Raw genomic sequence first — 20,715 nt, 5'->3', positions numbered from 1 at the left:
TTATCTTAAATTATTTATTATGAAACATCAATAATAAATCGCAGGGTGAGAGCACGGATAATTTCAACTGGGGAGTCCGACGTCGTCCTCTTAGCGAAGGAGAGGAGCGAGAACCCAGTTTACGACAGTTCGAGGAAAGTTTGAGCGAGAAGACACCGTCGTCCAGCAAACACACAACACGGGTAAATTTAAAAAAAATTAAAAATTAGTTTTGCTATATCATATTTCTATTTTTATATTTTATATGATATTCTTGTGTATATGTAGCGTGGTGTCGCCGAAGAATCATCGGACGACGAAGCGGGATCGGAATCACCGTTGGACGAAGTACCGGGTGGCTCTGGAACAAGCCAGGAGGCGAACAGCATTCCCGGAATGTTCCCGCCATCATCTCTCTCGCTGATACCTAGTCGCACGCGTCACGATTCATCCACAAGGTCTGACACATCGTAAGTTTCTGTATGAAGACTCTTGGAAACGCGCGTATTAATCGATTCATTCGAATCTTTTGCTTACAGTGGCTCGAGCGCGGGAGACCTCGGAGACGTGACACCCTGCAACGCATCGCCCAACCTGTCCGCGTTAATGCCTTTCCGACAGGTCGTACGAGACGATGCGGAAGAGATCTGGAGGCAGCAAATTCAAAGTCTCATTACTCAAGCTCCGTACAACACTTTGAGCTTTTTCCAATTGTTGAGTAAAATTCTGAGAGTAAGTGTCGTGAAAATCGTGCTAAAACTAATTTGTTTGACCAAAAAGTGACTTAATACTAATACAAAAAGATGGATAAAATTTTATACAATTTAGATTATTATTTTTCTTGAAAAGATATTAGAGAATTGTTATGTTTCATAGGATGTGAGCAGCAAATCTGTCGGTCTCACGCGCGAAGCGAGCGCTCTGCTCAGCAACGGCAGTCCGACTTCGTCTCATTTGGGCGCCCATTTATCTAGTCATGCCGAACTGCTCAGTTCGAAAGCTGAACCGCCTCTAGTATGGTTTTCAGTTGCAATATTTGCGAATCAACGACTGAACGAGACGTTGCGCTTCGGAATGCTGGAGGTACAGGAGCATCTAGAGACATTTTTGGATAGGAAAGATCACGCTACAGAGGTGAGTCTTATTAACGCACGTCGCGATGTTTGTTTAACACAAATAATCACGATTGTTGGTTTTCTTCTCAGTGTTTGGAGGCAGCTAAAGCGACTGCTAAACTTCAGGCGTTGGGCGGCAGTCACACCACAGAAGCGGGCGTTGAAGAGATGCTACTGGACTTGGGTAGGGCACTTTACAAACTGCACTTCCAACTTCTGCTGTTGATTGAAGCATCAAACAAGATGTTAGGGGCACTAATGAACGCCGCTAGAAACGTACAAATTCCCCTGCAAGATCTGTCTGTCGAAATTGCCAATATGAAGATAGCATTAAGCAGAGCGCTCGAAGAGAGCACCGAGAGTGAACGAGGGACGCCCACTCCGACGCCAAGTCCTAGCCCTCTGCCAGGTACCGGAGCTGTGGAGGAAGTCGCCAGAGTCGCCGAACTTTTAAGAAACGCGCGGTGGTGTCCAGCGCTCGAAGCCGTGAGGCTGCACAGAGCACAGTGGCCCGGAGATCCTTTCCACGACGACGACGATGTGACGACTGCCGTTAATATGTACTGCAAATATATAGGTCAGGATAGGTCGGGTGAGTTTCGAAATTGTTAAGTATTTTTCAACTTGGTGGAAGATAAGAAAAAAAATTTGAATGTGTAATTTCAATAAAGGAAATAAATTACACACTTTTTTAATATAACTCACTAATTTATTGCCTATGCAATGCATTACTCATTTTTATATCTGCATAATTTATTTTTGGATATAACGTAATATATTATATTTAATACATATCAATTTTTTGTATTTATTAATGTTTTAGATATATTTGTTGTGACGAGAAAGGACGACGAGATGTCAGAAATATTTGGCAGACTGATGGAGAGCCTGTTCGAAGTTTTGGCGGCTGTGACAGGATTAGAAGCATCCACGAAAGCCGCACGCAATCAGCATGACCACTCTAATCACTCCAAAAATGACTGTTAATATAAGCTTTAATGATATAGTATTACGAATCGTTCGTTTACACTTAAGCCGATATATATATTTCACTGTCATACGTACGTGTGTAGGTATCTTGTATACGATTGTAGTTGAATATATGTACATCACGATAAAGTTACGAATTGTAAGCATGACGAGTACATAGAACATGCATATAAACAAGCTTATGATTCTGTTTTTTTTTATTTTTTTTTTTTTGACACGAAGAATGTAACGCGAATTGCTATTGGTTGTATATTTGGTGAAATAAATTATTGAAATCTTGAAGAGAGTATTATAATATTTATTCTCTGTAGAATTATTTAGTACATAATTATGCAAAATGCACGATCAGTTTATTCGTGGGTCATTTGAAAAGTTTTCGAAATTAAATAGTATTAATATAGATTTTGGAGAATTGCCGATTAAAAGGTGCTAATAAGATAATGTCCTTGTTAAAATATTTTAATTGGAAAAATAAAAAAATTGTCTTTATTTCTTCATTTAATGAAGTAAGAGAAGCAGTTGACGGATATTTTTGCAGTTGCAGATCCTGTGATGAATCAAAGATCAGAGTTTCATAATGCATTTATGTATTTTATATATATAAGTGTATTGCTATTGAGAAATAAAAATAATTTTAAATAAATATATTTCGATTTATTTTCCTATTTTATTCTGAGAACTTTTTAAATAACCTGTGTACAAACTATAAATTCTTTAATTGTTACTTCTATTAATCGCTCTTAACACAATTTGTTAGGATCATCAACTTTCGCTCAGCTAGCTTGAAACAAAGTGGTCCACGTGTGGAAATATCAATGTGCGAAACGGATTACAGTGCGTGAAAGAGAAGATGCTCAGATGGTACCAATTACCAGACAATTAAAAAAAATAGATCGTCGAAGGAAAGAAGAAATAAAAGGTATATTTTATTACATTTTTTTGCGGCAGGCTCTATAGAGTTGGATGTTCCACATAGAATTTATTGGCCTCAACACAAAAAGACCGCCAAATTTTACATATGTATATCGCGGGCTCTTTGGAGCATACTCACACCAATATATCCGGAGCAATATATGTGACCGTCAGCGTGCTCTTCTACATCATAACGAGTCGCATGCAGCCGCTGTACTTTCCAGTCGACGTTAGTTTGTTATGTGTATTTTCAGCTCTCCCCCCTCGCTTTCGAGTACGTCGACTACGCGTTGATGAGAACGAGCGATTCTGGAAAATATCTGGAGAATCACTTTAACATATTTTCCCCATACTTTGAATGTTTTTAAGTTAGAACACTATATTGCACGGCAACAAGATTTGATATATATATATTGTATCCGTTTTTTGTACTTATATTTGCGAGTTTAAAATTTATTTATCGGTATATAAACAATAAATATTAATATTTTGCAATAAAATTGAGAATTTATTATTTGTTTTAAATAAGTTTATCTTTATGTCATGACTGAAATAAGAAAAGTATAATTCCGAATATTAAAACCATCAATTCTGAAACAAAATCGCATCGGCATCGAAAAGAGCGTACAGCATCGCATTAAATCATTGTCGCACTTGATGCATTTAGTGCAATTTCTCATTGCGTATAATTATTTCGGCAACTATTATTTTGTGAAATATTTTAGAAACAATCTTTAAAGATCGTCAAAGAGTCATAGCAAATCTCGATAACCGCTGTTGGTCACCATAAAAAAAGCGGCCTGCAAACACGAGTTAATAACACTGATTTGAGACAGCCTTATCATGGTAAACTCCGTACGTGCAACGATCGTATTGCAGTCCATTGTAATTTGCTCTGTGAAAATAAAAAATATATGTTATATCATCGAAAAAGGGCTTTTGTCTGTATTAAACTTCAAGTAAAAGAAATTTCGAGAAGTCTCTGTCTTCGCGAATATAAAACTTCACGGTCGGCGCGCATTGCTCTCTTCGCTTTGCTCTCGTAGTTAACACTGATGTACAGTGTATTCGCCGTGTATTTCAGCGATGTGCTGATCAAACGATTCGCACCTCGACTCGACATGCATCGCTCGTCGCTCGCTCCAAGCATCTTGCAAAATGTTCACCGCCGTACATCGGCTATCTTTGGCTACCTTGTTGACCGATCATCTACGCGCTGCAACTTGAAAGATGCTTACTCCATGCATCATGCAACTATACCATTGTGATCGCTATAATTGGTTAAAAATTGTGCACAAGTGTATTTTATTTGGCAACATTCCCGAAAATATTTAGAAAAATTTTTAATCTATTGAATAGTATCGAAAAAAGTGATGAAAATTTTATTTATTAATTTTATCGGGGAAAAACATGAAAAACAGGTCAACATTTTTCTATGGCATTTCTCAAACGGCTTTCTCAATAAATTATTGAAACGAGTTTGTCAACGCTTACAACATTGTCATCTCACTTCAAAGTTACGTGTGAGATATCCAACAACAACAACAAATACGTAAATACACAAATACACAAATTAATAATTTTACATTAAAATCATGTAAGAATATTATAAATATAATTAATTATTGTAGATTTTTTGTCTTAAAATGGATGAGTTAGATTATTAATCAAAATAACAAAGTTTACATTCTAATATCAAAACATTTTGATAAAAATATAACTTTAACATAATTACAATTCATGACTGTAAAAAGCAGAAAATCTTTTCTTTTGCAATATTGTATAAGCGAAATGCTATTTTAATGTCACTATTGTCTATAGATGAAAAATTAAAGAGAATCAAACAACTATTATGTTTACAAAGCAATCTGTTAAATCAAAAAGCGTTTGATAGATTCAAAAATAACTATTCTTTATTTCTCATAAAAAACAATAATTAAATATATTACACAGAAAGCGAGTTCCTGAAATATCAACTTTTTTCACACATGTCAGAGCAAAACATTTCCACAAATTATTGTGGAAATATTGAAGAAAAAATAACATATGTTAAGATTATATATATATATAGATTAATGTTAAATATTAGATAAATGTAAAATTGAAAATAATTGAACCAAAATTAAAACAATTTAAAATTAATAAATAATATTTAATACAACAATCAGAGAAGGATTACAAAAATTATTAATATATGAATGCATGTGAACAACAAATAAAATTATTATCTTCCTTTCATTAGATGCTTGACTTTACATACTGTATTATGTTTATTAGCTTTACGTAAGGGTCCCATACATTGTGACATATCTACTGTATTCCTGAATTCGCTTTTTTATTTTTTGTTTAACAGCATCAATTAGTCTTATGTCACTTGTCACATAACTTTGAACAAATTTACTTACCTAAAGTATATTAATATATGAATTAACAGACGATACTAATAAATAGAAGTTTTTCTCATATTACAGATAAAGAAATGATAAATTGCTGTGTTAGTGCATTTGGATTACATATGTCACGTATGTGATAAATTAAACATATATAAGCATAATATAAAAAAGTCATATAATGCATATAGAAAAATATACCTCTTGTAATTGGTCTACGTCATGCTTGTGTGTTATAATAACAATTAATATGGCAATTCGGTAAACTTCCCTATAAAAACAAAATAATATTTAACAAATACAACAAATATTCAGAAGTAATAAAATATATTAATAAATAAAAAATGTATCACTTTATATTGTATTTAAAGACGTCGTATATATACTCGAGCACTGCTTGATTTTTTGCATGTTTCACAATAATGAGAAGAAAAATATTAACACGGTCCTTGTCTAGTTGGTTCAATTGGAACATATTTTGTAATATTCGTGTAACAAAAATTCTAATAATATTAATATCTGTAGAACAAGTTAAGTATTTTGAAAATGTATTATCAGATGTTTCCATCGATTTACTCAACACTTTCCACCAAATACTCCCGCTTGCTGACATTAAACCTTTGCAATAAATCCATTCTCTCCATTTCAGTGGTCTGCATTACCAGGGAAAAAGAAATATTCTATACAAATATTTAACTAGACTACAATATTTTGTAAGTGTTTAATATTAAAATTATCTATTTAGCATAGAGCAATAATGCCACAAAATTTCTTTATACGCGATTGTAAAACAACTTACTTGTCTTGTACAGGACTTTCAAGAACTTCTTTTAATTTATTAGCGGCTATTATTCTGCATTCAGAATCACCGAGAACACATAACCATTTTACAGCTTCTGCTCTTAAATTTTGAGTAAAATCACTTTCGTTTTCTTTATCATTATATCCTATATTATGCAGAAGATAAAAGAAAACTTCCATAATTTTCACCTAAAAATTGTTAAATAATTGAAATATTAACTACATTTTTATTTAAAATAAAATGATGTAAATATAATTAAATATATACATATTTATTTGAACTCTGTTAATATCTAGTGCTTTAAAATAATACTTTTCTGTAGCAATTTATTCTAATTATAATTTACCTTTATTTTATCATTATTTTGAACTGGCCAGATACACGTCATATATTCGACAGCTTTAATCATAGGATACCATGCTACATAGTCCGTATCATAAAATAGAAAGCTTGTAATATTCCAAAACAAGTTGTAGCTGAGGTTTCTTTGTATCAAAAAATAAAACGCGTCATCAATGATTTGAGCTCGATTCAGAACATGAATACTGCTATAATTTACAGAGGACAAATAGTGCATAAGATTTTTCCAGTTATCCAAATCATAATTGACGCGATAGTATCCTGTTACATAGAAAAATAGTTTTTTATGTTTCAAATTTATCGATAAAGTTTATCAAAAGATGTATAATAGTAAACATTTTAAACATTTTTTAAAATTATTTACATTATAATAAAATATTTTTTAGAAAATATTAAAAAAAATGCTTATTGTGAGTTATTTGTTGCAATGCAATTTTTGTTACTATTTTATCACTTTTAGTGACTTAAGTTGTAGAAAAAACTTTGCAAAAATTTTAATTAACTCTGATTATATACATGTAGTAATTAATTTTGGACAATATTGAAAAATAGTCACAATAACAATAAAATAAAAATACAAATAAATTAAAGTATTGTAAAATTTTGGTTGTATTAAATATAAAATTTGAAATGAAATACGATTGTTTACGATTATTTATCAATTGTTCATATATGTATATATTAATATGTATGTATTAATATGTATATTTACCAATTTGTTCTAAATTGACTATAATCCAGTCATTTTTGTCAAACTTCTTATTTGCGTACCACGGTTTTTGGCAATCAAACAAAAAGGACTTATAGTCATTTGATTTTGTCGTATATGTAACTAATGTTAGAAATGTCGCTCTTTCATCGAGTGTAAAATTAATGCAAGTGAATATTGTCATGGCATTCAAATAATTTCGTTCCACGAACAGATGAGAATATTTTTGTTCAGTTAATATAAAAGTATTCATTACATCTGTTATATTTAAATGTTGTAGGTTGCTGCCATAATTATCGAAAACAATTTGTATAATATTCCACAATTGGTCGACGTGTACATTTGACTGATTATATCTATAAAAATATGTTTTTTACAGCGTACAACACGTGAACATTTATTAGCTAACAGAAAATTATTATTTAATTTATTCAAATATACAATTATGTTTGTAAAATAAAAGATGTATATAAATATTTAAAAACATTATATTTTGAACTATATTTTGAATTATATTTGGTTTAAGATTTAAAAATAGTCTTTGCGTTTCTCGTCCAATAATTGCGAATTAAGTAAATTTTTTTAAATAAAATTGTGGACAGAAATCATTACTTATCAAAATACCTCATTTGCAGATATTTTTATTACTTTTATTTTTTTATAATTAGTCTCAAAATCATAAATATATATTAATAAACTTGGAGTTATGTAAAGAATATAATATTTTATTTATCTATAACTTGAAACGTGAGTTTTCAAAAAACTATTAAAGTTAAATTGTACAAATTTCGAAAATCAATTATTTTAATTTAGATAAGTACAAATAAAATTTCAATAGTCGGACACACACACATATATTGTTTACAGAGTTATAGATAATAGATAGCTCAATAGATTTTAAACAATTTATATATATCCTTTGACTACGATATAAATAATGTCATTTTCCTTTAATGTATAATTTTGCTACATAATAATCTTAGATAAAGATATTACTCACTGCATTATATATGTGCGAATACCAGTCCAGAACACATTGTAAGATACTAGATGATATAACATGCGCCATGCAATGAATGCTATTACAATTCAAATTATAAAGTCATTGTTAAGTAGTTTAGGTATTTGTTAGTTTGAGATATTTCTTTCTACTTTATAATATAATATTAATTACTATTAATACGTAATAGTAATTAGTATTTTAAAATAATATTAATTCTCATTTTAAATATACTTATAATAAATTTTATTTATAAATACGTTGTATTTTAATCGATTTGTCGTTAAAAGTTTTTTTTATATTCTACTATAAAATTTAAGAATATGCGTACAATTATCAATATTTTTGAATTGTATTTTCTTTAATTATAAGTAATATTTTCATTATATTTACTTAAACTTACATTTGATATATTGAAAAGACGATTGAAATGAATTAACTGCAGAGATGTTTGCGGTGTATAATGGATGTGAATCTACAGGGAGAGTATCGAAACGTAAAGATTCCTGTTGTGTTTGGACGACAAATAAATCCATCGTGCGATATTGAGCCTGTAAAGCGTAACATCGAGTAAATATGTAGTCGATAGAAGTGTATTTGAATTTTGGCAACATATACATAACGCTATTAACAGCTGGTATTAACATTTGGTCGGTTATATTATAAAGTTTAGAAATGTAGTGTACTAATAGTAAGAATATAAAAAAACCTGATTCAAAATATCGGCTGCAAGAAATGTAATAAATCCTTCCTTTGACCACAGAAACACATCGCTGTACCAACAAAATATCGTTTCACGCGCTATTAAGTTTGCCACTTCCATTTTACGGACATTGTGATCTATTGTATTATTATAAATAACATCTTCTTCCCTGAAAAATGTTTTAAATATTTGAAGTATACCCAAAATTTTTATTATAATTATGCAATAATCGTATAATTATGTTTAATAAAAAATAATTTTAAAGGCAAATCAGTTATAAATTCTAAAAGTTAAATCTGAATTTGACAAGATAAAAAATCTTATATTTAAATAACTTTGTGTTTTCAATGAACTATATATTATATTGTGAATAAAATAACTTAGTAATAACTATTAACTTACACATTTTCATAGAATTAATTTTAGGATAGAAAAGAAAAAGTGTTTCGAGCATTTTTGCATGAGTAATATTATGTGTGAAAATGTGTATAAGATTTAAAATGATAAGAATTTTGATGATTTTTTCAATATTATTGGTGGCAAGAATAAGATTTTATAGCATATACCTTATTTGTAAAACGTAAAACGCAGTTATTTTTTATACTTTTAATAATAAAATCTGAATTGAAGTTTTAGTTTAAAGAAAGATAAAAGTTTTTATCAAAAAATGATACAAGAGTGATATATTTCAGTTGTTTTTTAATAATCTTACCAATATTAATATGCATTTTTTAATTTTATATTATAAATGTATATAATAATTCAATTTGATTCTAATTTTTGCAATATTAATGAATATTACCTTAATAGAACGAATCCCCGTGACTTTACGTTACTGTATTGAAAGTCTTTAATTACAACATAATCTATTTTTGATATATTTGTTATACTTTTTTGTTCCAAACGGTACAAGACATCTCCGACAATGTCATTTGCAAATTGCATCTGTTCTACTGCCTCCATTCTATACCAAAATTTGACATTTTCGTAAAAAATCGAGAAATAACTGAATTTAATTATTTCAATTATCACAATTGTTAAATGTTGAGCGGATATTGAATATGATTTGTCAAAGTGAGTCCACATCATGTCATTCACATCTTCAAATTGCTCTCGTATCGACATACTCGACAAAAATGTGTAGTTTTTATGATGCAAGATAGAAATCTTAAAAGTTGATTTAAATACAGGCTCGTCCCAACATGGAAATAGTTCTCCTGCTTTTATTAGTTTAATACCTTTGTTGCGTAATCTATTTTGTTTTAAATAAATGATTAATTAAAAATTTTTAATTTTATTTTACCAAAAATTGATTATATTAACTTACAATTCTCCTTTATGTGTGTAGAAAGATTCGAAATAATCTCCGCTATCTAATATGGTTTGCACATATATCATTTTTAAGATATACGTACCAAGAGATAGAAATAGCATTGATGACTCGATAAAATCCAAAAAAATGTACGTCTTATTAAGCGGTTTATTGATAAATGAAAAATTCGGAATATTGATTATTTGATTATTATTGTTGTCAATCAGGCTTATGTTTACTATACTGAAAATTCTTGAACTCATTATAGTTATATTTTCTGTTAAATCTTTAATTTGGATGATAATATTGCATTCTCCAAAAAAGATATTTTTGGATACTTTAAAATTTATTTTGACATCATAATGCAGTGGTATTACAGGAATGCTATTCAACACATTGTTATAAAGTTCAGTGTCACTTTTAGCAAATTTTTCAGTAAATAGTATAATTATCATTAATATTAATCCGACGTTTAATAAAATATGTCGAAATGTCATATTAATTTCCATTTAAAGTATCTGCAGGAAGTATTTCTTGATTAGAGAAACACATACATTTGACATATATATAAGAAAAATAAAGATTATACAGCAACTATTGTAGTTGATCGTATTAATGCGGTGTAAGATTTTTATGAAAAATGGTTAAAAGGAAGAAAAAATTTTTTCTGATAGTAATAAAAAAAAACGAAATTTTAAATATATAAAGTTATATTCCATCTTACAAGCAACATAATTTGTTTAATTGTTCTTAACATAATTTTTTTTTAATATAAAACCAAAAAGGTTATAATTATGTTAAATTTACATCCAGACAACACAACATATCTAAAAGACGTCCAGAGGGTATCCCGAAGACGTTTTTGGGACGACAGGACATCCTCTGGATATCTTTTGGATGTATTTGGACATGTGTGCAGTCTGGGACATAATATTAGAAACGCGATAAATAAAAAAAAACAATATTTAATAGTATAGAATATTATAGTTAATTCTATAATAAAATCGTCTTTACAATATTTCAAATAATTGAATAACTTTTTACTGCAATTATATGTACATACATACATATGTACACTTACATATGTACACTACGGTTGAAAAAGTACAATTGTTGTTTTAATAAATTTTGCAAATATCAAAATAATTGTTTTTAAAAATGTGATATGTATTAAGTTTAAAAATTTGACACTAAAACAATTGATAATTAACTGTTATATTTATCTTAATTTATGCAGTATTAATTAACAAAATGAAAAAAAATTTTTAATTAGTGAAAGATGTACGTCAGAATTGAAATACATGTTTTTAATAACATAAAAACATATAAAACTGTGTTTGTTGTGCTTGAAAAATTTTGAATATGTTTTTAGTGAGAAATATTTTACTCTTGTGGTTACTCACCTATATAGATTTCAATAATGTATTTATTAAAATTGCAGTACTTTGTAACAATTAACAATTTGTAACAATAGTACATTTAACACCGTGAATCTTGAATTTCGAATGCCAGAGATATATAAATTTAATGGCTATCTTACTGTTTCGAGAAATCATCGAAAACTAAGAGGAATATTGGCAGCTAACATATTAAATACATTATGTGATGTAAATAGTTTGTAAAAGGTTACGCCTTAACAACACTCTACTAAACAATGAAGAAGCGAATGACTGTTCATATGTAATCGGATAAATTTGTGCACAGAATATATAAATTTGCGCGTCTTTGTCTGCGTGCGAGCGCAAACACACTGCAAATTTCAAGTTGCATAACTTGAAAAGTGCTTAAGAAGATGCTGGAGTTCTGTTTTACCACATAAATGCTGTATTTTTCCTGACTTTTTTCTAACAAATACAGCTTTTTTCTGCCTGCATAGAATTAAAAATCCTTTTGCAGGATTAAAGAGCACACAAAAAGGGAATTCGCGTTGGTCGAAAAAATTCGGAAAAATAAAGTTATTTATAACATTAATTTTTATTGACATACTCTTAGGATAACATGTCTTTTAGAGCTATCAATTTTAGCTTTTTATAAAAGTTTAACGATTTTAATACACCGAATAAGAGCAGCGCGAATTGCGCACTGCATAATAAAATGTTATGAAACCATTAAAATTGGGCTGAAAAGTCTAATGTAAAAAATATTCTTGTCCGACTATTTTTACATACGTGTGCGTCCAATATCGGTATAACAGATGAAAAAATAACAGAAGATTAGTTCCAGGATAATATCAGAGAGGCGCTATACAATAATATGCGAATTTATACACGCACCACACATACGCATACACAATACATTCATACTTAGATTATGACTTATGCCGATAATATCACTCTAATTTTTAGTTCCATCGAAATGATGGCGCTTTCGCGTCGGAGTTCGTCAGGCACTCCAGCATCCTCTTAATGAAAAAATACTTTCTCATAGTGTTTTGAAAAGCTCTTGAGGTATACTACAAGAATATGCTATAAAAATTTAGGTTTTTATTTAAGAAATTGAACTTTTACGTGATCTTCAAACAACTAGCCAAGAACAACTCAATGGCACCATTTTATGTCGCTTATGCCGCTCGAAGTCATAAGTTTGTACGAAACATTTTTTTTTATTTCGTGATTTCCAGTTATTTAACTGTCTAAAATACATTGAGACACAGCATTAATCAATGTATATTTTGAATAATGTTAAATATTAGATAAATGTAATATTAAAAATAATTGGGACAAAAATAGAACAATTTAAAATTAAGAAGTAATATTTAATACAACAATCAGAGAAAAATTACAAAAATTATTAACATATGAATGCATGTGAGCAACAAATAAAATTATTATCTTCCTTTCATTAGATGCTTGACTTTACATACTGTATTATGTTTATTAGCTTTACGTAAGGGTCCCATACATTGTGACATATCTACTGTATTCCTGAATTCGCTTTTTTATTTTTTGTTTAACAGCATCAATTAATCTTATGTCACTTGTCACATAACTTTGAACAAATTTACTTACCTAAAGTATATTAATATATGAATTAACAGACGATACTAATAAATAGAAGTTTTTCTCATATTACAGATAAAGAAATGATAAATTGCTGTGTTAGTACATTTGGATTACATATGTCACGTATGTGATAAATTAAACATATATAAGCATAATATAAAAAAGTCATATAATGCATATAGAAAAATATACCTCTTGTAATTGGTCTACGTCATGCTTGTGTGTTATAATAACAATTAATATGGCAATTCGGTAAACTTCCCTATAAAAACAGAATAATATTTAACAAATACAACAAATATTCAGAAGTAATAAAATATATTAATAAATAAAAAATGTATCACTTTATACTGTATTTAAAGACGTCGTATATATACTCGAGCACTGCTTGATTTTTTGCATGTTTCACAATAATGAGAAGAAAAATATTAACACGGTTCTTGTCTAGTTGGTTTAATTGGACCATATTTTGTAATATTTGTGTAACAAAAATTCTAATAATATTAATATTTGTAGAACAAGTTAAGTATTTTGAAAATGTATTATCAAATGTGTCCATCGATTTACTCAACACTTTCCACCAAATACTCCCGTTTGCTGACATTAAACCTTTGCAATAAATCCATTCTCTCCATTTCAGTGGTCTGCATTACCAGGGAAAAAGAAATATTCTATACAAATATTTAACTAGACTACAATATTTTGTAAGTGTTTAATATTAAAATTATTTATTTAGCATAGAGCAATAATGCCACAAAATTTCTTTATACGCGATTGTAAAACAACTTACTTGTCTTGTACAGAACTTTCAAGAACTTCTCTTAATTTATTAGCGGCTATTCTTCTGCATTCAGGATCACCGAGAACACATAACCATTTTACAGCTTCTTCTCTTAAATTTTGAGTAAAATCACTTTCGTGAACTTTATCATTATATCCTATATTATGCAGAAGATGAAAGAAAACTTCCATAATTTTCATCTAAAAATTGTTAAATAATTGAAATATTAACTACACTTTTATTAAAAAAAAAATGATGTAAATATAATTAAATATATACATATTTATTTGAACTCTGTTAATATACAGTGCTTTAAAATAATACTTTTCTGTAGCAATTTATTTTAATTATAATTTACCTTTATGTTATCATTATTTTGAACTGGCCAGATACACGTCATATATTCGACAGCTTTAATCATAGGATACCATGCTATGTAGTCCGTATCATGAAATAGGAAGCTTGTAATATTCCAAAACAAGTTGAAGCTGAGGTTTCTTTGCATCAAAAAATAAAACGCATCATCAATGATTTGAGCTCGATTCAGAACATGAATACTGCTATAATTTACAGAGGACAAATAGTGCATAAGATTTTTCCAGTTATCCAAATCATAATTGACGCGATAGTATCCTGTTACATAGAGAAATAATTTTTCATGTTTTAAATTTATCGATAAAGTTTATCAAAAGATGTATAATAGTAAACATTTCAAACATTTTTTTAAATTATTTACTTCATAATAAAATATTTTTTTAAAAATATTTTAAAAAATGCTTATTGTGAGTTATTTGTTGCAATGTAATTTTTGTTACTATTTTATCACTTTTAGTGACTTAAGTTGTGGAAAAAGCTTTGCAGGAATTTTAATTATTCTGGTTACATACATGTAATTAATTTTGAACAATATTAAAAAATAATCATTATAACAAGAAAATAAAAATAAAAATAGATTAAAGTATTGTAAAATTCTGGTTGTATTAAATATAAAATTTGGGATGTAATACGATTGTTTACGATTGTATATTTACCAATTTGTTCTAAATTGACTATAATCCAGTCAATTATGTCAAATTTTTTTTTTACGAACCACGGTCTTTTCCAATCAAACAAAAAGGAATTATAGTCATTTGATTTTGTCGTATATGTCACTAATGTTAAAAATGTCACTTTTTCATCGAGTGTAGAATTAATAGAAGTGAATATTGTCAAGGCTTTCAAATAATTTCGTTCCACGAACAGATGAGAATATTTTTGTTCAGTGAATATCCAAATATTCATTATATCTGTTATATTTAAATATATGTTATATTTATTCTGTTGTAGGTTGCTGCCATTTCGATTATCGAAAACACTTTGTATAATATTCCACAATTGATCGATGTATATATTTGACTGATTATATCTATAAAAATATGTTTTTTACAGCGTACAACACGTGATCATTTATTAGCTAAAAAAAATTATTATTTAATTTATTCAAATATACAATTGTGTTTGTAAAATAAAAAATGTATATAAATATTTAAAAACATTATATTTGGTTTAAGATTTAAAAATAGTCTTTGCGTTTCTCGTCCAATAATTACGAATTAAGTAAATTTTTTTTTAATTATATTGTAGACAGAAATCATTACTTATCAAAATACCTCATTTGCAGATATTTTTATTACTTTTATTTTTTTTAAATTAGTCTCAAAGTCATAAATATATATTAATAAACTTGGAGTTATGTAAAGAATATAATATTTTATTTATCTATAACTTGAAACGTGAGTTTTCAAAATACTATTAAAGTTAAATTGTACAAATTTAAAAAAATTAATTATTTTAATTTAGATAAGTACAAATAAATTTTCAATAGTCGAACATATATTGTTTACAGAGTTATAGATAATAGATAGCTCAATAGATTTTAAACAATTTATATATATCTTTTGACTACGATATAAATAATGTCATTTTCCTTTAATGTATAATTTTGCTACATAATAATCTTAGATAAAGATATTACTCACTGCATTATATATGTGCGAATCCCAGTCCAGAACACATCTTCAGATACTAGATGATATAACATGCGCCATGTAATGAATGCTATTACAATTCAAATTATAAAGTCATTGTTAAATAATTTAAGTATTTGTTAGTTTGAGATATTTCTTTCTACTTTATAATATAATATTAATTACTATTGATACGTAATAGTAATTAGTATTTTGAAATAGTATTAATTCTCATTCTAAATATACTTATAATAAATTTTATTTATAAATACGTTGTATTTTAATCAATTTGTCGTTAAAAGTTTTTTTTATATTCTACTATAAAATTCAAGAATATGCATACAATTATCAATATTTTTGAATTGTATTCTTTTTAATTATAAGTAATATTTTAATTATATTTACTTAAACTTACATTTGATATATTGAAAAGACGATTGAAATGAATTAACTGCAGCGATGTTTGCGGTGTATAATGGATATGAATCTACAGGAAGAGTATCGAAACGTAAAGATTCCTGTTGTGTTTGGACGACAAATAAATCCATCGTGCGATATTGAGCCTGTAAAGCGTAACATCGAGTAAATATGTAGTCGAGAGAAGTGTATTTGAATTTTGGCAACATATACATAGCGCTATTAACAGCTGATATTAACATTTGGTCGGTTATATTATAAAGTTTAAAAATGTAGTGTACTAATAGTAAGAATATAAAAAAACCTGATTCAAAATATCGGCTGCAAGAAATGTAATAAATCCTTCCTTTGACCACAGAAGCACATCACTGTACCAACAAAATATCGTTTCACGCGCTATTAAGTTTGCCACTTCTATTTTACGGACATTGTGATCTATTGTATTATTATAAATAACATCTTCTTCCCTGAAAAATGTTTTAAATATTTAAAGTATACCCAAAATTTTCATTATAATTATGCAATAATCGTATAATTATGTTTAATAAAAAATAATTTTAAAGACAAATCAGTTATAAATTCTAAAAGTTAAATCTGAATTTGACAAGATAAAAAATCTTATATTTAAATAACTTTGTGTTTTTAATGAACTATATATTATATTGTGAATAAAATAACTTAGTAATAACTATTAACTTACACATTTTCATAGAATTTATTTTAGGAAAAAAAAGAAAAAGTGTTTCGAGCATTTTTGCATGAGTAATATTATGTGTGAAAATGTGTATAAGATTTAAAATGATAAGAATTTTGATGATTTTTTCAATATTATTGGTGGCAAGAATAAGATTTTATAGCATATACCTTATTTGTAAAACGTAAAACGCAGTTATTTTTTATACTTTTAATAATAAAATCTGAATTGAAGTTTTAGTTTAAAGAAAGATAAAAGTATTTTATCAAAAAATGATACAAGAGTGATATATTTCAGTTGTTTTTTAATAATCTTACCAATATTAATATGCATATTTTTTAATTTTAAATTATAAATGTATATAATAATTCAATTTGATTTTAATTTTTGCAATATTAATGAATATTACCTTAATAGAACGAATCCCTGTGGCCTTACGTCACTGTATTGAAAGTTTTTAATTACAACATAATCTATTTTTGATATATTTGTTATACTTTTTTGTTCCAAACGGTACAAGACATCTTTGACAATGTCCTTTGCAAATTGCATCTGTTCTACTGCCTCCATTCTATACCAAAATTTGACATTTTTGTCAGAAGTCGAGAAATAACTGAATTTAATTATTTCAATCATCACAATTGTTAAACGTTGAATGGATATTGAATATGATTCGTCAATGTAAGTCCACATCATGTCATTCACATCTTCAAATTGCTTTCGTATCGACATACTCGACAAAAATGTGTAGTTTTTATGATGCAAGATAATAATCTTAAAAGTTGATTTAAATGCAGGCTCGTCCCAACATGGAAATAGTTCTTCTGCTTTTATTAGTTTAATACCTTTGTTGCGTAATCTATTTTGTTTTAAATGAATAATTAATAAAAAATTTTAAATTTTATTTTACCAAAAATTGATTATATTAACTTACAATTCTTCTTTATCTGTGTAGAAAGATTCGAAATAATCTCCGCCATCTAATATGGTTTGCACATATATCATTTGTAAGATATACGTACCAAGAGGTAGAAAAAGCATTGATGACTTGATGAAATCCAAAAAAATGTACGTTTTATTAAGCGGTTTATTGATAAATGAAAAATTCGGAATTCTGATTATTTTATTATGAATGTCGTCAAACAGGCTAACGCTTACTATACTGAAAATCCTTGAAGTCATTATAGTTATATTTTTTGTTATACCTTTAATTTGGATCTTAATATTGCATTCTCCAAAAAAGATATTTTTGGATACTTCAAAATTTAGTTTGACATTATAATGCAATGGTATTATTACAGGAGCATAGCTATCCAACACATTCTTATAACGTTCAGTGTCACTTTTAGCAAATTTTTCAGTAAATAGTATAATTATCATTAAAATTAATCCGACGTTTAATAAAATATGTCGAAATGCCATACTAATTTCCATTTAAAGTATCTGCAAGAAGTACTTCTTGATTAGAGAAACACATACATTTGACATATATATAAGAAAAACAAAGATTATACAGCAACTATTGTAGTTAATCGTATTAAAGCGGTGTAAGATTTTTATGAAAAATGGTTAAAAGGAAGAAAAATTTTTTCTGATAGTAGTAAAAAGAAACGAAATTTTAAATATAAAAAGTTATATTCCATCTTACAAGCAACATAATTTGTTTAATTGTTTTTAACATAATTTTTTTTTAATATAAAACCAAAAAGGTTATAATTATGTTAAATTTATACCCAGACAACACAACATATCCAAAAGACGTCCAGAGGGTATCCCGAAGACGTTTTTGGGACGACAGGACATCCTCTGGATATCTTTTGGATGTATTTTGGACATGTGTGCTGTCTGGGACATAATATTAGAAACGCGATAAATGAAAAAAAAGCAATATTTAATAGTATAGAATATTATAGTTAATTCTATAATAAAATCGTCTTTACAATATTTCAAATAATTGAATAACTTTTTACTGCAACTATATGTACATACATACATATGTACACTTACATATGTATACTACGGTTGAAAAAGTACAATTGTTGTTTTAATAAATTTTGCAAATATCGAAATAATTGTTTTTAAAAATGTGATATGTATTAAGTTCAAAAATTTTACACTAAAACAATTGATAATTAACTATTATATTTATCTTAATTTATGCAGTATTAATTAAAGAATTAAGTAAAAAGAAAAAAATTTTTGAATTAGTGAAAGATGTACGTTAGAATTGAAATACATGTTTTTAACAACATAAAACTGTATTTGTTGTGCTTGAGAAATTTTGAATATGTTTTTAGTGTGAAATATTTTACTCTTATGGTTACTCACCTATATAGATTTCAATAATGTATTTATTAAAATTGCAGTACTTTGTAACAATTAACAATTTGTAACAATAGTACATTTAACACCGTGAATCTTGAATTTCGAATGCCAGAAATATATAAATTTAATGACTATCTTACTGTTTCGAGAAGTCATCGAAAACTAAGAGGAATATTAGCAGCTAACGTATTAAATACATTATGTGATGTAAATAGATTGTAAGAGGTTACGCCTTAACAACACTACTAAACAATGAAGAAGCGAATGACTGTTCATATGTAATCGAATAAATTTGTGCATAAAATATATAAAGTAAATTTTGTACGTTGTTTTTAACTATTGTTAAAAGAATTGTGTAGAAAATTTTACTTTTAAACTAAATAATTTTTAGAATTACGTATATATCGAAATTTAATGTTTTTGCGGAATAATTAAATTACAAATACAATTGTTGAGAACGGTGCGAGACTGATTTGATAAAACATTCACTGCTATAACAAGTTGCACAGCGGGGGGTGCGTTGTTCGCGTTGCGTATCTACTACTACGATTCTGGCTGAGATTTGTCGCATAATTGTCAGATAAAACGACCACTTTCATATTCATCTGAAGTAACAGAAATTCTTACAAATAATATGAACAAATGTGATATTGTAACATTCAAGTATACGATTATTTTTTTATAAATACGAGATGTTTTCAGAAGATTTAGGAACAGTGAAGACTGAGCGTCTAGATCGAAGCTTATCTTCCATCGCTTTTCAATTTTCTAAAAACATTTTATATCAATAAAAAAATTTGTAAAAGAATTGTATTCTGTTTTTTAAGAAAAAGAAATTATTTGAGAAGAATATTTTAGAGACATTATTCGTTCTTAAGGAGAAAAATTATCATAAGTTAATAAAAAACGCATAAGTAGCAATAAAATCATGGTATATTTTCAACATCTTGCAAGCCCGATTTCTACAAATACCCGTGGAACTGGTGCAGCTTTTCTGGAGAGATTTTTAAGTGCCTGCACCCTGCAGAATGTCGTAAAAGTAAGAGTGTCAGATTTCCGCGAATCGGGCACGCGCCAGTCGCAATCCGGTCCAGCACCGGACGCCGGCTCATTCCGCTCGGTTAAACAATAGGAGCAGGTGATACCTTCATAAAAGAGTATGCACCGCACCGCCGCATTGCCATTCCCAATCGCATATTTACGATTCTTACATTAAAT

At 28.0% G+C, this 20,715-nt stretch overlaps 3 protein-coding genes across 12 annotated transcripts in view; 1 reads left to right on the top strand and 2 right to left on the bottom strand.

Moving 5' to 3' along the window:
* fry (Protein furry) overlaps positions 1 to 2,366 on the top strand; it is a 35,562-nt gene extending 33,196 nt beyond the window's left edge. For 6 of the 7 annotated variants that reach the window (XM_067355943.1, XM_067355944.1, XM_067355945.1 and 3 more), the window contains 6 exons: positions 45 to 182; positions 268 to 449; positions 519 to 711; positions 856 to 1,113; positions 1,185 to 1,686; positions 1,918 to 2,366. In XM_067355943.1, the coding sequence (XP_067212044.1) occupies positions 45 to 182; positions 268 to 449; positions 519 to 711; positions 856 to 1,113; positions 1,185 to 1,686; positions 1,918 to 2,081 (1,437 nt within the window). In that variant the 3' untranslated portion in view covers positions 2,082 to 2,366. The remainder of the gene's footprint in view (positions 1 to 44; positions 183 to 267; positions 450 to 518; positions 712 to 855; positions 1,114 to 1,184; positions 1,687 to 1,917) is intronic. The other variant, XM_067355946.1, reaches the window with a different exon arrangement.
* Positions 2,367 to 5,127: 2,761 nt separating this feature from the next.
* Positions 5,128 to 12,939, bottom strand: LOC105668584 (thyrotropin-releasing hormone-degrading ectoenzyme-like). 2 transcript variants are annotated; one of them, XM_067355954.1, is made up of 12 exons: positions 11,676 to 12,939; positions 10,288 to 10,790; positions 9,763 to 10,212; positions 8,967 to 9,129; positions 8,661 to 8,808; positions 8,258 to 8,336; positions 7,261 to 7,613; positions 6,535 to 6,809; positions 6,186 to 6,376; positions 5,740 to 6,039; positions 5,588 to 5,657; positions 5,128 to 5,401 (listed from the first exon to the last, which is right to left on the bottom strand). In XM_067355954.1, exons 2-12 carry the CDS (start codon positions 10,779 to 10,781, stop codon positions 5,276 to 5,278), a joined length of 2,649 nt encoding a protein of 882 aa, XP_067212055.1. In that variant the 5' UTR covers positions 10,782 to 10,790; positions 11,676 to 12,939; the 3' UTR covers positions 5,128 to 5,275. The 2 variants fall into 2 exon arrangements, with proteins under 2 accessions (XP_067212055.1, XP_067212056.1); XM_067355955.1 differs by lacking the exon at positions 11,676 to 12,939 and having other exon boundaries at positions 10,288 to 10,801.
* Positions 12,940 to 13,006: 67 nt separating this feature from the next.
* On the bottom strand, positions 13,007 to 19,657 carry LOC105675300 (aminopeptidase N-like). Of its 3 annotated transcripts, XM_067355952.1 has the most exons (13): positions 19,501 to 19,656; positions 18,378 to 18,615; positions 18,107 to 18,219; positions 17,582 to 18,031; positions 16,783 to 16,945; positions 16,477 to 16,624; positions 16,074 to 16,152; positions 15,087 to 15,460; positions 14,414 to 14,688; positions 14,065 to 14,255; positions 13,619 to 13,918; positions 13,467 to 13,536; positions 13,007 to 13,280 (listed from the first exon to the last, which is right to left on the bottom strand). In XM_067355952.1, the coding sequence occupies exons 3-13, from the start codon at positions 18,211 to 18,213 to the stop codon at positions 13,155 to 13,157; spliced, it is 2,283 nt and encodes a 760-aa protein (XP_067212053.1). In that variant the 5' UTR covers positions 18,214 to 18,219; positions 18,378 to 18,615; positions 19,501 to 19,656; the 3' UTR covers positions 13,007 to 13,154. The 3 variants fall into 3 exon arrangements, with proteins under 3 accessions (XP_067212053.1, XP_067212052.1, XP_067212054.1); XM_067355951.1 differs by having other exon boundaries at positions 18,107 to 18,615; XM_067355953.1 differs by lacking the exons at positions 13,007 to 13,280; positions 13,467 to 13,536 and having other exon boundaries at positions 13,818 to 13,945; positions 18,107 to 18,615; positions 19,501 to 19,657.
* Between the last annotated feature and the right edge of the window lie 1,058 nt (positions 19,658 to 20,715).

Source organism: Linepithema humile, chromosome 5 (assembly GCF_040581485.1).
Source record: "Linepithema humile isolate Giens D197 chromosome 5, Lhum_UNIL_v1.0, whole genome shotgun sequence".
Taxonomy (NCBI): Eukaryota; Metazoa; Arthropoda; class Insecta; order Hymenoptera; family Formicidae; genus Linepithema; species Linepithema humile.
The sequence above is the reverse complement of the archived record's forward strand: the minus strand, read 5'-3'. Positions and strand labels throughout refer to the sequence as shown.